The 14781-nt window shown below is 38.6% G+C and overlaps 2 protein-coding genes across 2 annotated transcripts in view; one reads left to right on the top strand and one right to left on the bottom strand.

The window, feature by feature from the left end:
- The first annotated feature begins 543 nt into the window (after nucleotides 1–543).
- Nucleotides 544–9107, top strand: LOC104537912 ([Pyruvate dehydrogenase (acetyl-transferring)] kinase isozyme 1, mitochondrial). Its single transcript, XM_010180935.1, has 10 exons — nucleotides 544–683; nucleotides 2363–2434; nucleotides 3038–3222; nucleotides 3514–3603; nucleotides 3838–3915; nucleotides 6225–6301; nucleotides 6994–7092; nucleotides 7472–7582; nucleotides 8730–8843; nucleotides 8967–9107. The coding sequence occupies exons 1-10, from the start codon at nucleotides 574–576 to the stop codon at nucleotides 9105–9107; spliced, it is 1077 nt and encodes a 358-aa protein (XP_010179237.1). The 5' UTR covers nucleotides 544–573.
- Nucleotides 9108–12224: 3117 nt separating this feature from the next.
- The window catches only part of LOC104537913 (sterile alpha motif domain-containing protein 14-like), a gene marked incomplete at its 5' end in the record, with an annotated part of 13664 nt that continues 11107 nt past the window's right edge, over nucleotides 12225–14781 (bottom strand). The window contains one exon of the mRNA XM_010180936.1: nucleotides 12225–13773. Coding sequence (XP_010179238.1) covers nucleotides 13606–13773 — 168 coding nt within the window. The remainder of the gene's footprint in view (nucleotides 13774–14781) is intronic.

Consider the following 14781-nt stretch of genomic DNA (forward strand, 5'->3'; position numbering starts at 1 on the left):
TCATCCAAGTCATTGATGAATATATTGAATTCATGTGAATTCATTCATCTGTGAATTCAAACTACAACAGATCTAGCTGAAAATGGGATTGGTATTACAGAATTTATTTTCAGAAAGTGTCCCACTGAGTTATGGTAATTCAGTAAGATCAGTGATCAAGTAGTGTGTAGGAGCATGATACTTTCTCAAGCATCCTTCCCATAAACGGTTCCCTGTGCTGGTTTCATTCGCCTCTCTGACTTGCTCAGAATGACAGACTGTTTTATCAATGCTAGTTACAATGTTTGGTGTAACATGAACAATTTACATGGATAGAACTGATATTTAAAGTTTTGGGTACTAGTTACTCTTCATGTAATGAAGAATCTTGTTACTGCAACAGGTAGGTTTCAATACAGGTTTACATTTTGAAATAGAAATGGGCCGCTGCCATGAAAGGAACATTGGCTTACCAGAGAGCTCTCATGCAGGAGTTTCTGCTGTTCTCTGGCATAAGTACTGGCTTTATTCTGATGTTGTCACATCTTTATTTTGGTCTTAGGGTCTGAAAATGCTTGTGAAAAGACTTCATTTATGTTTCTGCGGCAAGAGTTGCCTGTGAGACTGGCAAACATAATGAAGGAAATAAGCCTGCTTCCAGACAACCTCCTGAGGACACCTTCAGTTCAGCTGGTGCAGAGCTGGTAAGAACAGCATCTTTTCATACCTTTAAGGGGGACCTTCTGCATATACACAAGTTGGAAGAACTCATTCTCTTCTATTAAAAATCCACATTTCATGTGCTCATTACATGAACATCAGTGATTTAGACTGAGTAAATATCCCCATGTGACATAAATGAGAACCTAATTTACAGACGTCAAAAAAGGCCTTTAGGAGCAATTTGAGAACCCACAAGGAAATTAAAAATCAGGTAAGAACGGCATCTTTTCATACCTTTAAGGGGTATATACACAAGTTGGAAGAACTCATTTTCTTCTATTAAAAATCCACATTTCATGTGCTCATTACATGAACATCAGTGATTTAGACTGAGTAAATATCCCCATGTGACATAAATGAGAACCTAATTTACAGACGTCAAAAAAGGCCTTTAGGAGCAATTTGAGAACCCACAAGGAAATTAAAAATCAGTTGGAGGTAGTCACATATGAGAATTCGTTAAAAACAACCACCAGAACAATGTTTAATGGGGGACTTACTTAAAACGAAGAAGCTGGTTGAAGAAACTGGTGAAAAATGTTTGCAAAAGATAGTAGAAACAGTTTAAAAGACAGGTTAATGCAGATTGAGAGGTGTAGAAAACACAAAGAAAGAGCAATAGGAAGCTCCTGAAGCCAAAATATGTAAAGCAACAGAAGGAATACAAGGCTATTAAAATAAAAATAATATCCTTTGAAAAGTGAAATCTGTTTTCAAGTAAGGAACTTGCACGTAAGCATAAATTTATGCAAGATGAAAGCAAAACAAAGAGATTTCTTGGCAACTGCTAAAGGCACATGGCTATCTGGAAAGGCTTTCAAAATTAATAGAACAGAAAATCTGCCAGTGAATAAGTGGGATTGATTGATGACTGAATAGAAAAAGAGCTATCAATGAAGATGGGGGCTCTTAATGAAACGTGAATGTTTAAATTCTCGTGATACTAAATGACGTTGATCAGATGGGGAATGAATTCCACTTGGATAAATGCAAAGCAGACCACAGAGAAGAGCCTCCTCTCCCTGTATGCTTCCTTGCTTACAGTGAAAAAAAGGTGTTGATGCTACTGGGGATATTTTTCTGAATATGTCAGTTGATGGGCAAGAAGGCAAATAGTGCTAGGAACTAAGTAACAAATGGGGAGGAATATAACTGCAGCAGTGTGTTAGCCCGTTATTCCTCTAAATTGCATGCAGTTGTAGTCGCCTCATCCTGAACAGAAGAGACCAAGAGGGATAATCAGAGGGTTGGAACAATTTCTGCGTGAGGAGAAACCAAATGGAATTCTTCAGCTTGGAGTAGACACATCTAAGGAAAGAGATGGCAGAAATAACTAAATAGTGAAGAAGCTGGGAAGATTTTCTAATAACAGGAACTCACTGAAGCTGCAAATAAGTGATCACCTACTGGGCTTAAAACGCAAGGAAGATCTTTTATGCATTCTAATTAAATTGAGGAAGTCGTTGCTCTGGAATTTGGAAGAAAACATAATGAATAGATTCAAAAGGATCTAACAAAAGTCGCAGGGGCTAGGTCAGTGGGATATATTGAATACAATTGATTTGGAAACCAGCAACCTTGGAAGACCATAAATTGCTAACCAGAGGGGTCTGGGGAGGCATCTGAGAATCGGTCTTTGTCATGTTTCTTTCATTTAAAGGTATGTCCAAAGTCTTCAGGAGATCCTTGACTTTAAGGACAAAAGCTCAGAAGATTCAGGGGCTATTCACAGGTAAGGATTTGCTGTCATGGATGTCAATATTGTGTAGGACTGGCAAGAAAACGATAGCTTAACAAAAATTTCGGCTATCTCCAGTCTTTCTGTAACATCAGCCCCTGTCTCTAACAGGAGGGCATATTAAAACATGAAACAAAGCACTTCTGTGCCTCATTATTCTGACCAGGGCACTTTTTGTCACTGCAGAACCTATGACTACACTAGACTTGCCCAAGTGTTTGCCAGTTCCTCCCATGTAATGTTAGAACTGATGTATGGGCCCTTCCACCCGTAGAGCTGGTTTGCCATCGCTGCCTGACCCTGACTGCCATCTGACAGGCACGGGATGATCTGCAAGAAAACGGCTGACACAGTTTTCTTTTTTTCTTGGCAGTAATTAATAATAATAATTTTATAAATAATCAATAATGATTGGTAACGGGTTGTTTCAACGCTAGCCGCTTGAAATACGCTGTAAAGACTGACCCATCTTTCTGTTGCCACAGGCAGACCTGTGGTATTTCTGTACATAACCATCTTCAGTTCTGTAGGCAGACTCTGTTTGCTTGAGTATTAAATTCACTCGAAAGTGAAATACTAACGGTGTGTTAACTTTAGTTTTACAGACACGGTGATAAAAATCCGGAATCGACACAACGATGTGATTCCTACGATGGCTCAAGGAGTAATAGAGTACAAGGAAAGCTTTGGCATTGACCCAGTCACCTCACAGAATGTGCAGTACTTTTTGGACCGTTTCTACATGAGTCGCATTTCAATCAGAATGCTCCTCAATCAGCACTGTAAGTGCCATTGGCGAAGGGAGGGGAAGCGATACCTGCACTGTGTCACTGCATTTTCCTGTCACTTTTAAGTGCTTAAGGTGTACTTAAATGCTTCTTAGGAGTACGCTGTTTGCCTTGCTATTTATAAACTCATCCTTAATACAATATTTATTAATAGCAGACTTTCTACTATGGAGAAGATTGGAATTACAGATTGCCTATAAATGTCTGTTTAGCAAAATTGAATCCACAAATTAAAATGATACAGTTATATTGGGTATTAGATAATATTTTCTTTTTTCTTGGCAGCTTTACTTTTTGGTGGGAAAATTAATCCAGCTCATCCAAAACACATTGGAAGCATCGATCCTAGCTGCAATGTTGTTGAAGTTATTAGAGGTAAATTCAGCAAATAAGAAGAAGAATCCTCAAAACTTACATAATTGCCTGCAGTGCGAGCAAGTGTAGTGCAGTTTTGTCCCTTTTCCCTATAAACCCAGTTTTTGTAAGAAAAGACAAAATCTTTCTGGCAGTGCATAATGTTTTCATTTTTTGTTTTTCTTTTTGGCAAGCTGTAAAGGAGAATAAAAAAAACTGGAGGGGGAAATGTAACCTTCTGTGGTTTTATTACAGATGGCTATGAAAGTGCCAAGAGCCTTTGTGATTTATATTACATGAGCTCTCCAGAGCTCATCCTTGAAGAGTTGAATGGTAAGTGAATATGGGATGAGGCACTCTCTTGAATGTAGTGATGGCTTTTTCTAAAGTAGCTGGTCTTAAATGTTCTCCTTCCTCTTTTCATACAGTTAATGTGTGCTCTAGGTCAATTTTCAGGAATTGTTTTAATCTGGCAGAAGGATTTCCCCTTTTCTCCCTTTAATTAGAAAACTGGAATCCGTAGAAAGGTTTCTGACACTTCAACTGTTAATACAACAAATATTAGCAGCCTCCTTGCCTCCCTAAGGTTTCTTGTATGTCTTCACCCTACACTGCCGATTGCATCTCACCCTCTGTACTTCTTGTAATGCTTTCAAGGTTTACGCTTAACACTCAATTGTTATTTCTCTTGCTCATTCAGCTATCATGTTCTTGTAGTAGTAATTAGGTATAGTAGACTCAAGTCATGGTAAAAATTATGTAAACCTATTGGCTGTGACTTGAGAAAACAATTTACAACTGTGTTGCTATGAACTCGGAGGTCATCTGTTGTCTATTTCTGACACTACTCACTGGAGTACTTTTCAAGAACTAAATGCCAAGTTTGGACAAAGCTACAAAAACAAGCAATCAAAACTGCTTCTACAAGCAATTGTGAAAGCCAAAGTGCAAGCACAGTCACTTGGCCTATGAAGCTCAAGGCAAAGTAAGTGTGGCCTTGATTGTGCGTTCCAGGTCTTTTCTTCCTGCTGTACAAAACCTGTCATTCTGTAGCTAGGTTCAAGGGTTTACCTCTCCATCCTGGGAGCACGATACTAAAAACATTTGTAGGAAACTCTGTCATGTGAGCTAATTCTCCGTGCTGAGGGGTCATTTAATGGTGTATGTACTCCACAAGCCAGAACAAATAGTTCAGTGTTTGTAACAGGAGTGACCTTTTGCTCAATGAATTGTGAAGGTGAGTTAAGCCTGATCCAGGCCAAACGCATGTTCCTTGCCCACATCTGAGAGTGGGGACCATTATTTAAACCTCAGACATGGGATTTGGGGGTGGAGGCATGGAGGGAAACAGTTAACTTGAGGATAGGAACCTGATATATTTCAAAGTGTGATTTCCTGCCCCTTTTAATTTTGCTGTGTACATAATTTGCTGTAGATCTTTTGACATCACTAGTCTTCAACATTTATGTTTATAAAGCACTGGTCACTAACAGAGTTTGGTGAGAAATTAATTTGTTGGATTGAAAGAACTTTTAAGAGCCAGCAGAATTTTGTGAGCAACCTTTCCTTAATTTTGATAAAACAAATGTGTTCCCATGATGTATTTTCTAGGATTTATTATTTTAAACAAGTTTGAAAATTATACTAATTTTATAGGCAGAATTGTCTGTATAATGTTTGTTAAGGTTTCTTGTTAGAAATCAGCTAATTTCTAAATGAATCGAACAGGCTGTGCTGTAGGTACTGCTTGGTGCATTATAAGATCGTAAGGTGCATCAGGCTGGGAGGGACCTCAGGAGGTTTCTGGCCTGACCTCCTGCTTGAAGCAGGGACAGCTACAGAATCACAGAATCACAGAACGTTAGGGATTGGAAGGGACCTCCAAAGCTCATCCAGTCCAATCCCCCTGCCGGAGCAGGAACACCCAGATGAGGTTGCACAGGAAGGCGTCCAGGCGGGTTTTGAATGTCTGCAGAGAAGGAGACTCCACAACCTCTCTGGGCAGCCTGGGCCAGGGCTCTGTCACCCTCACTGAGAAGAAGTTTCTTCTCCAATTTAAGTGGAACCTCCTGTGTTCCAGCTTGTGCCCATTACCTCTTGTCCTATCATTGTTTGTCATCGAGAAGAGCCTGACTCCATCCTCGTGACACTCACCTTACGAGGTCAGACCAGGTTGCTCAGGGCTTTATCCAGTTTGGTCTTACAAATCCTCCAAGGATTATGAGTACATAAGATCTCTGGGCAACCTGCTTCAATGCCCAGCTGTTACGGTGATAAAAGTTTTTCTCTATATCCACTCTGAACCTCTGTTATTTCATCTTGTGCTCAGCTTCTTCTTGTCCCACCACCAAAGAGCCTGACTCTGTCTTCACGATAACCTCCTCATGGGTATTAGAGAGCAACCAGTATGCCTTAATCAGTGAGAGATGCCACAGTAGGTTTTAAGATTAATTTCTAAAGCAGCGAGCACATTTTAAAATCTTGAGTATGACTTTTAACATACAGCTTTTCAAGATTTCTGTTCAAATTTTCCTTCTCTTGTAAATTTTCTCAACATTACAAACATACATTTTGAATTACTGCAGGAATGAGTAAAAGACACCTAGTTTGCTATTTAATTATTGATACTCTCTTTTCTCCAGCTAAAACACCAGGACAGCCCATGCAAGTGGTGTATGTGCCATCACATCTCTATCACATGGTTTTCGAACTTTTCAAGGTCTGTGCACTTACTCTTACACAATTCTTTCATACACCTGTGTTTAGTGAGGCTGTATTTGTTTGACTTTTTGAACCAATTCTAGATAGCAGAGTGTGTTTGCAAGTGCAGGCGTCTCCCTGTTTGAGTGCAGGAAGGTAACTAAACTGCTATTTAGACAAACAGTAACTGCAAAGAAAATGAACAGCTTTGGAAGCTGTGTAATCTTTGCCTAGCCACTGAATACATCTGACACCTTCTGAGTAGACAGCTTCATCAAAAGAACCGTAAGACTTTATAGACATTAATTAATAAAGCGAGTGGGAATAATGTACACATTTTGTGGGACATCTTCAGATTTGGCATAATGTGTAACAGGTCCTGTAGAGCTTTCTTCGTGCAGTTCAATCCTAGACTTCTCTTAAACTTCATGTCATATTGCATGTCCTATTCATTATAAAAAATTCTGCAAATAAAACTATACATTAAAATATTCAGATGTTCTAAAAAAAATTATATATTTGAAGACTGTGTTCTTACAAACACTATAAATACTGATACTAAATGAGAAATATTTTTAAAAGCTACTCTAAAACCACATACAGTCATCCTGATTCTGGACTATGTGATAAAAATAACTTTCCTAAATGGGTAGTTTAAGATTCCATATAAAGGGGTAAGAACAGGATTAAAGTTGTACTTGAAAATTGCAGAATGCAATGAGAGCCACCATGGAACATAACGCTGATCGATGCATTTATCCTCCAGTTCATGTACACGTCACGTTGGGAAATGAGGATTTAACTGTGAAGGTACCTACTTTTGGATTATTTTTACAGTTACTTTGATTAGGTTTTTTCACCCTGTCATAGACACTGACTTCAGCCAAAATTGGCTTATTAAGATAAAAGCAGTGCACAATTTAAGTAGAATTTCCTTGCTTCTAGCTATTATGAATGCTTCTTATGGTAGTATTTTTTTATTTCAACGGTTTGGATAAGGAACAAAAGGGAAGGATTCATCTCTCTCTGGTCATTGCTGTAGCTGAGACCTTAAGAAAACCCATAAATTAATAGGGGCAACTTCGTAGTCTGTTTTACGTGAACTTTCTCTGGACCATGGTTTGAGAGAAGCTGTCTGTTATAAAAGTGTATTCAGGGACATGATGCTACCTGTTCCTTCTTGTTCCAGATGAGCGATCGTGGTGGAGGTGTTCCTATGAGAAAAATCGACAGGCTGTTCAACTACATGTATTCAACAGCACCACGGCCACGTGTGGAGACATCCCGAGCTACACCTTTGGTACGCAAATCTTTTATAGCTTGTAATCTTGGATATGTTTAAATGTCACAACAGAAACCATTTAGCCAAAGCTGTGAAGTACTGATTTTATAGATACCATGAGGATCACCATTTGAATGTTATAGTTTAATTCAAATATTTTTCTGAAAATGACTGCAAAATTGCATAAAATCCTAAACTACTAGAAATTATTTACACTTGTTCAAGAATCTGGTGTTCTGCACCAAATATAAAGGTCAACTACCGCAAGCAGAACACTTAGCTACGCTGCATGTACTGTAGTTAAAGGATGGGACTCTGAACTCTTCCCTTGGCCACTGAATGAAAGGAAAAATAACTTTAGCAGTTATTTCAGATCAAATCCAGTTTGTACTGTGTAGTCAGTTGTACCATCCCCCAGTGAAGAGGAAGGTATGTAACAGGGCATATGAAGAATCTACTTTGGTCTTGTGTGAACTTAACAGTTGCACATGAAATAAAGCTTTAACTCTCAGTAAGAAGCTCTGAGCAGCTTTCCTTCATTTATTCTCTGACACTGCATCATTCAGAATGCGTTATTTAAATGTATATCGTGTTCTGCATCTAGATGACTGTGCAACTCATTAAACACTAGGTCGTTAGAGAGAAGTGGTGTGTATGTTCACTGAGAGATTACCTCTAAAATTTAGCAGATTAAAAAAAATTAACACTTCAGGGCTCTGTCCTGCTACTGCTGACAGGGCTGGACAGAATTTTAGTGCAAGATACAAACTCACAGGCATTGTTTCATGGACCTTTTTTATATATACTGATGATGAAATGTATCTGACTGACGTACTCATTGTTCTTAAGATTAGCAGCTCCCCAGTACTGTTTCCTCCAATGGTGTCACCTCTTCTAGAAGAGCCTACAGTAATACAAGAAGTGTTACCTAGCAGCGCTGCCTGACAAAGGAGTGTTGTAGTTTTCTCATAATTGCATTCATCCACACATTCTTCTGGTTTTGGGGTGTGTAATAGTTCTGGAGGGCATGATAGTTAACATTTGAACTCCTCCTCTTACTGTCAAACATCATGCTTAGTTTGTCTCTTCACCTATTAGGTTAAAACAGAACACTCCACTGATTTGATGCAATTAATGAAAACACTTTTTTTTCCTCCCGGATCAGGCTGGATTTGGTTATGGCTTACCCATATCACGTTTGTATGCACAGTACTTCCAAGGAGACCTGAAACTCTATTCCTTAGAAGGCTATGGTACAGATGCAGTTATTTACATAAAGGTATGATGTAACACCTCACCATGCTCAATCTGTCAGCAGCTCTCACTGCTAATGGAAATCCTTGTTCTGTTACGGTAACTTTGATTAAAAAGAATCATCAGCTCCGGTCTTCTCTACTTGCAGGCCTTATCAACAGACTCAATTGAAAGACTCCCTGTATATAACAAAGCAGCCTGGAAACACTATAAAGCAAACCACGAAGCAGACGACTGGTGTGTGCCAAGCAGTGAGCCGAAGGACATGACCACTTTTCGCAGTACATAGCGTTTTCCTCAACAGGCTGTAAGAAGTGGGTATGTCCGTAAAGGGAATTTAAAAGACCTGATTTACACCAAGATGCTGAGCCACAGTTGATATGTGAAACTAATTTTAAAAGTGGAGTAACAGAAGGTTTAATCTAATTACTTTTTTCTGTAATTTAAAAAAAAAAAGCCCAAACCTGTACATGATTCTAAGTTTTAAGGGAGAAGGTCACACTTAGTTTGTGCTACTTTTTATTTATGACTACTTCCAGTAGCTTCAGTCAAGGGAGCAGTAATTTTGGGTTTTAGAGGGACCGATGCAATCTGTATCCCATCTGGTGAGAAATGCATTGATTCATACAATTACAAAATTGTTTTAATAGAAGAACTGTTGAAGAAAGCTCACCAGAGGATTTTTCCGTTATACAACATTACAGATTAATGAAAAACTCACGTAAGAAGTCTTGAGGAGCTCACTGCTATGCCTTTGCACCTGTATGGCACTTCCTAATCTTTTACCTTAAGCATGCTGAAGACTTATTTTGCAAAGCTGGATATGTTGCCTACACACCTACACAAAAATCAAGGATTTTTGCAGCTATAGAAATGAGACTTAGGTCTCATTTTAGGGATTAAAAAAAAAAAAAAAATCAGTTCTAGCTGCTACCACTGATATAATGTGTCTCAGGTATGTGGTATCAGTCCTATTCCTTTGGTTGTAATGTGAATATTTAATACGTGTTGAAAACTTACCTTGCCGTGATTATTGTGGATTAGCAAATAGTATTGGCTTGTGTGCAGTAAACATACACTGTCTTGCATTTGCTTATATTTTTGTAGGTAATACCAAAATGCAGCATCAGTGTTTCAGCCCTAGCAAGATCTCAGACTTGGGTATGTCACGTTACAGCTGTAAATGGAAACTATTTTAATAAACAGATTTTTAAAGTTTGCCCTTAGTGGGGCATCTCTGTTACTTTGACAACAGAAACTACCTTCTCAGGAGTATTTAAGAAAAAGTGGAATTAAGTTTTTTAAAGTACCTTTGTATTGTGATGTGCCTCTGGCCTCGTATCTGTAGTAACTGGAAGTCATGCTAAATGAGGTAAGCAGAATGTGCTTATCAGTTAAAGGCAAACTGTCAAAACATACTGTGGAAGATGGAGAAGGGAATGAGTATTACATTTCAGTTACAAAGTCCTCCTTTGAATAAAGGATTCAACTTCTTTTAATGCCTATTGTGCCAGCTTTGTTCAAATCATACACATCTACTTTGTACCTGGATCCCTGTCATTGCTGAACATTTTAGGAGTGATGCAGTTAAAGACACCGAGAACTAACCCTCTTCTCAGTTAATTCATTGCATGTAATGCTGTGACTTTTGTTCTGTGGTAGACGTGCATAATCCCTTTCAGAAAGAATAAGCCTAAATTTTGCTGGTTTACTGGCTCTGCACAGAGCAGAAGGTGAGATACCACAAGTGAAGCGAGTGGCTGGTGTGTTACAAATTGAAGCCATGCTATTCTAGCTGTAGCTGAGCCAGATTAAATCTTATCACCTGCTATTCCCATAGCCTAGTTCTGCAAAACAATACATTGGTTTTATACCCTGGCCAAGCTAACGTAGGTCACTTTAACAGGAGGGATTTACAGAGTGCGCTAAACACACAGTTAAACTAACACTCGGAGGGAGGATCAATCGAGCAGTACAGCTACCTGCTCCACTGAAGCTTGTGGGCACTTCGAAGTCCCTATTTTTCTTCTTTAGGAGGATGTGAGGTGGCCACTGGCATACTTCTCAATCTGCACGGCTACAAGTGAGGAGAATCTACAGCTGTCCTCTTCCTCAACCCTGCCAGAGGCTGGCTGTAAGAAATTCCAGAGTCTAACATGGGGCCTGTACAAAAGTCAGAGGGAATGCTTGCACCTATGGCTTTTGTGAAACTGGAAGTTACAGCACGGGATTTTAAAAACTCAACTCTGATTCCAACCATTCTAGCTTTTATGCTGAGTTTTAAATGTTTAACAGACCTAATTGAGCTGATTTTAGAGTATCTGAGAACTACAAGATGTTACCAAAAGCTAACGCAGCTTGTTCTTTAGAAAGCCTATTACAGTATTTCATGTGGCATTACTGAAATAAAACCTCTCATGCTGTCAGCCAGTTACCAATTGAATTCTAATTATCAGAACAACTTACCGTGTAATTACATTTGTATGTTTCCTCACCTGCCACCCTCAATGATTGTGGTGAGAACACAGATGTAGTAATATTTTGGTTTACAATGCTTAGCCCTACTTACAAGCTCCATCTTTGATTACTTTTGATTGAAATAGAAGTTCGGAGGATAATTTTTAATATTTTCATTACTGTACTGAAGTCATTGCTAGCACACTGGTTAAGTTGAAGTGAATCACTGCAGAAAATTAGCGTACTAGCTCAGCTATCGAAATGCTGAGATTAATGTTTTGTGTACAAATGAGCTCAGTCCTGCACTGTAAAATTAATCTTGGGTTGTGTTAACTTAATTTTTTTTTAAAGAATCACTACCTTTATTCATTAAAGCCATTTTAAAAGTTCAACTTTCAGTTGGGTGTTTTTGTGGCTTGGTACTAAGCTAGTTCCGTGGAGCCAGCCTTCTTGTCTAGCGCCTGACAGATGTGCAGTGCTCTGGGCTGTGATAATCAATGTTGTTCTGCTCAGGTGCCGCTGAGTTTATCACCCTGCTGTGGGCCCCATTTGCCTACAGCAGCTCTGTGCACGGGCAAACCTTTGAAACCATTATTTCTAGTCTCCTTCCTGAGGAACAAACTTCACGGGGTGCAACATTCAGCTCAGTAGGCTTAAAGGAAAAAGGTAATACATGGTTATATCAATATTTTCTGTTCTAGCTGAAAGCACTTAAATGAGAAATAAACTTCCTCGACTGAAGTAATCGAAGGGTGGTTTTACTTGTGTGATCCTAAGCTTTTGATCTTTCCATGCTTCTGCCTCCCTCTTTTATCAGCAGGGCAGTGTTCCTCCCTGGCTCAAGGTCTGGAAGTTTGGAGAATGAACTCAAAGCTACTGGAAACAGAGTAAATAAGTTAAATCTTGATCAAAGAATTGTTTCTTAACGCACACAACTGAAAATTGAACGTCTTTTTAAAAGCAATTATTACCAAGTTTTCCAGACTTTATTTTGGGAATGCATAGTGTGCATTATTAGCATTTCCACACAGTTCTGCTGCTGAAATTCGTAAGACATTTATACAAAAAATAATAATAACCGTGAAACACCAACAGTGAAGTTCATTCATTTAATCAGAATGAGAAACAGTCCACAGATTTAAAGGAGAACTTGGTCCACATCAACAAATTCTGTACGTTTTGTTCTAGTCCATTCTATGGTGGAATTGATATTTAAACTAATCTGTGTTTCTGGAATAATCTAATTAAAGGAAGTGCTTTGTAGTATCTCCAGAAAATCGAATGTAAATATACAAAACACCAATTAATGTTCTAAACTATTCTGAGAATCAAATCCTCCTTTAAAGAGAAATAATCTGTAGTCTACAATTGAACATTTAAATACAATGTAGAAACCCAGTGCTTCGCTGATAATTTTTCCTACAATTCTTCCCTCGGATTTTTAAGTTTGTAAAACAGTATAGTTTAAAATTAGCAAATATATAAATTTGGTCCGCAAAAATCTTGTAGCAGGTAGAAAAGAGAAATACATGTATTGCAAACTGATCTTATTCGTAGCATAGATCTATAAAACTATGTGCTATTTAGGAAAAATAGGTTAAAAAAAAGGATCTTATTTATAGGTTTAAACCTCGTCCCAACACAAACTTGGTAGTGTACAGAAAACTTCATATTATGCTTAGAAGATGTAGTTTTCATGTGAAAACTACTTAATATTTGTTATTTTCTCAGTTAATTGCAACACACACTTCAAAAACAATATGCTGCTACAGTGAACTTTGAATGAAAATCCCAGCAATACAAGAATTAAACAAAATAATCCATAAATTTGAAATACACGGTTTCTTTTTAAATTAATTTGACATTACTGCTTTCTTAAACTTAATTTTTACTATACATCTTTAGTGGCAACAGATAAACAGACTGTCACAGGCTGACTTTGTTGGCAGGATTTTTCTCTTGTCCCTCTACCAGATTCATCTCTACCATCAAATGCTAGCTGACTAACACTAACGATTTTCAACGCAGTATTCTACTCTTCACGAAGATCAATTTCAATGAAAAGGGCGTATGAGGTCTTGGAAGCACAAATATTACTTAAGGCAGAAAGTTAAATTATCGTCTATTAGTACAGGCAGAGTCAACTAGGAAGAAAATACCGAAACTGTTATTTCAGTTTATTGGGTTGTAACGAGGAGGGACCATAATTAAAAAGTAAAATACCACCTACCATGTTAAACTGTTGCACTTTGCCTCCTCCCTCAATTGTACACTTATATACAAATCTGCTGCACCTCCTCCAGATGAAGCTAAAATAAAACGGGGTCATTTCAGCAGCTCGATTCAAGAGTGGCTACCACTCTGCCAGTCTTGCGAACTTCTCTCTCCTTCTTTTGAACCTTTTCCTTCTGCTTTTCCAGTTTTTCTTGTGTTTTTCTAATATCCTTAATTTTTTTCTTTATTGTCGATCGGTCATTTTGACTGGAAACTCCCAAAGCCTTTGGAGGGGGGGGGAGGGAAGGAAAAAATAAAGACACCTGTTTTGACTGGAAACTCCCAAAGCCTTTGGGGGGAGGGGGGGAGGGAAGGAAAAAATAAAGACACCTCATCATTAAGTTTTTTCAACAACAGTGCTTGCACGTGAACGGTTTAAGAAAGTTGTTATTCACTTTGCTGCAAGAGACTCTGTTTATGGGAGAAATATAAGGACCTGAGTCCTCAAGAGCACTGAAAATGGTCACCTGTGTCACAAGGTAAGTGAGGAAGCAGGGGCCCACCCTTGTTAGGTTGTGAAGTAACAGCTTCTGGTTGCACTTTACGAACACGCAGACACCTGAGAATTTCCAGCAGACAGCTTAATAAGCAGGAGTCTCAAAATCTTTTTCTAGCTATTTCTATACAAGAGGAATTGATAGTCAGTAACGACTCCTTAATTTTCCCCACTGAGGATTTTAAAGTGTGTTCGTGAAAAGGGCATTCGGGAAGTAAGCGGTGCGCTTTGAGTTCGGATCAGCAGGTGGCAGTACCCGACTCCAAGCTGCAGACAGCCCCTTGCTCCCGCTCTGCAACTCCAAACGGCACTTGGTGTGAACTAAGCTTTAAATACCAGTACCAAAAATTCCTCAAATAAACACAGTCATTTGACAGACTAGCAACAGGTATACCCTCTGTGTCCACGGAAATACTTATTTACAAAATACAGGACATTTAGCCTTGCACGTCTATTCTAAAATGCAAGTGTATCTTCGAGACAGAAGTGAGACACTTTTTCCTCCCTAAACCACTCAAATCCTAGTATTGATCACTAAAATAACTTGCCTTATGCCAGAACAGACCAATGAACCACATTCTCACACTTCCTGTCTGTCCAAAATGCAGTTTGATAATTTAATGAGAAAGAAAAACTGAAGGAGTTTACTAGCACTGGAAGGGATAAATACCATGCAGCTTCCAGAGATAAAACAAGAAAAGCCTCAAAGGAAAGGTTTAGAATAAATATTTTCAGC

The sequence above is a fragment of the Mesitornis unicolor genome, unplaced genomic scaffold, assembly GCF_000695765.1.
Source record: "Mesitornis unicolor isolate BGI_N332 unplaced genomic scaffold, ASM69576v1 scaffold12533, whole genome shotgun sequence".
Taxonomy (NCBI): Eukaryota; Metazoa; Chordata; class Aves; order Mesitornithiformes; family Mesitornithidae; genus Mesitornis; species Mesitornis unicolor.

Excerpts from the sequence above, each read along its gene's own strand:
- LOC104537912 (XM_010180935.1), top strand. The coding sequence starts at position 574 with ATGTTTCTGCGGCAAGAGTTGCCTGTGAGACTGGCAAACATAATGAAG. Across the intron at positions 3,223-3,513 it reads AATGCTCCTCAATCAGCACT|CTTTACTTTTTGGTGGGAAA; the intron begins GTAAGTGCCATT and ends TTTTCTTGGCAG. Across the intron at positions 3,916-6,224 it reads CATCCTTGAAGAGTTGAATG|CTAAAACACCAGGACAGCCC; the intron begins GTAAGTGAATAT and ends TCTTTTCTCCAG.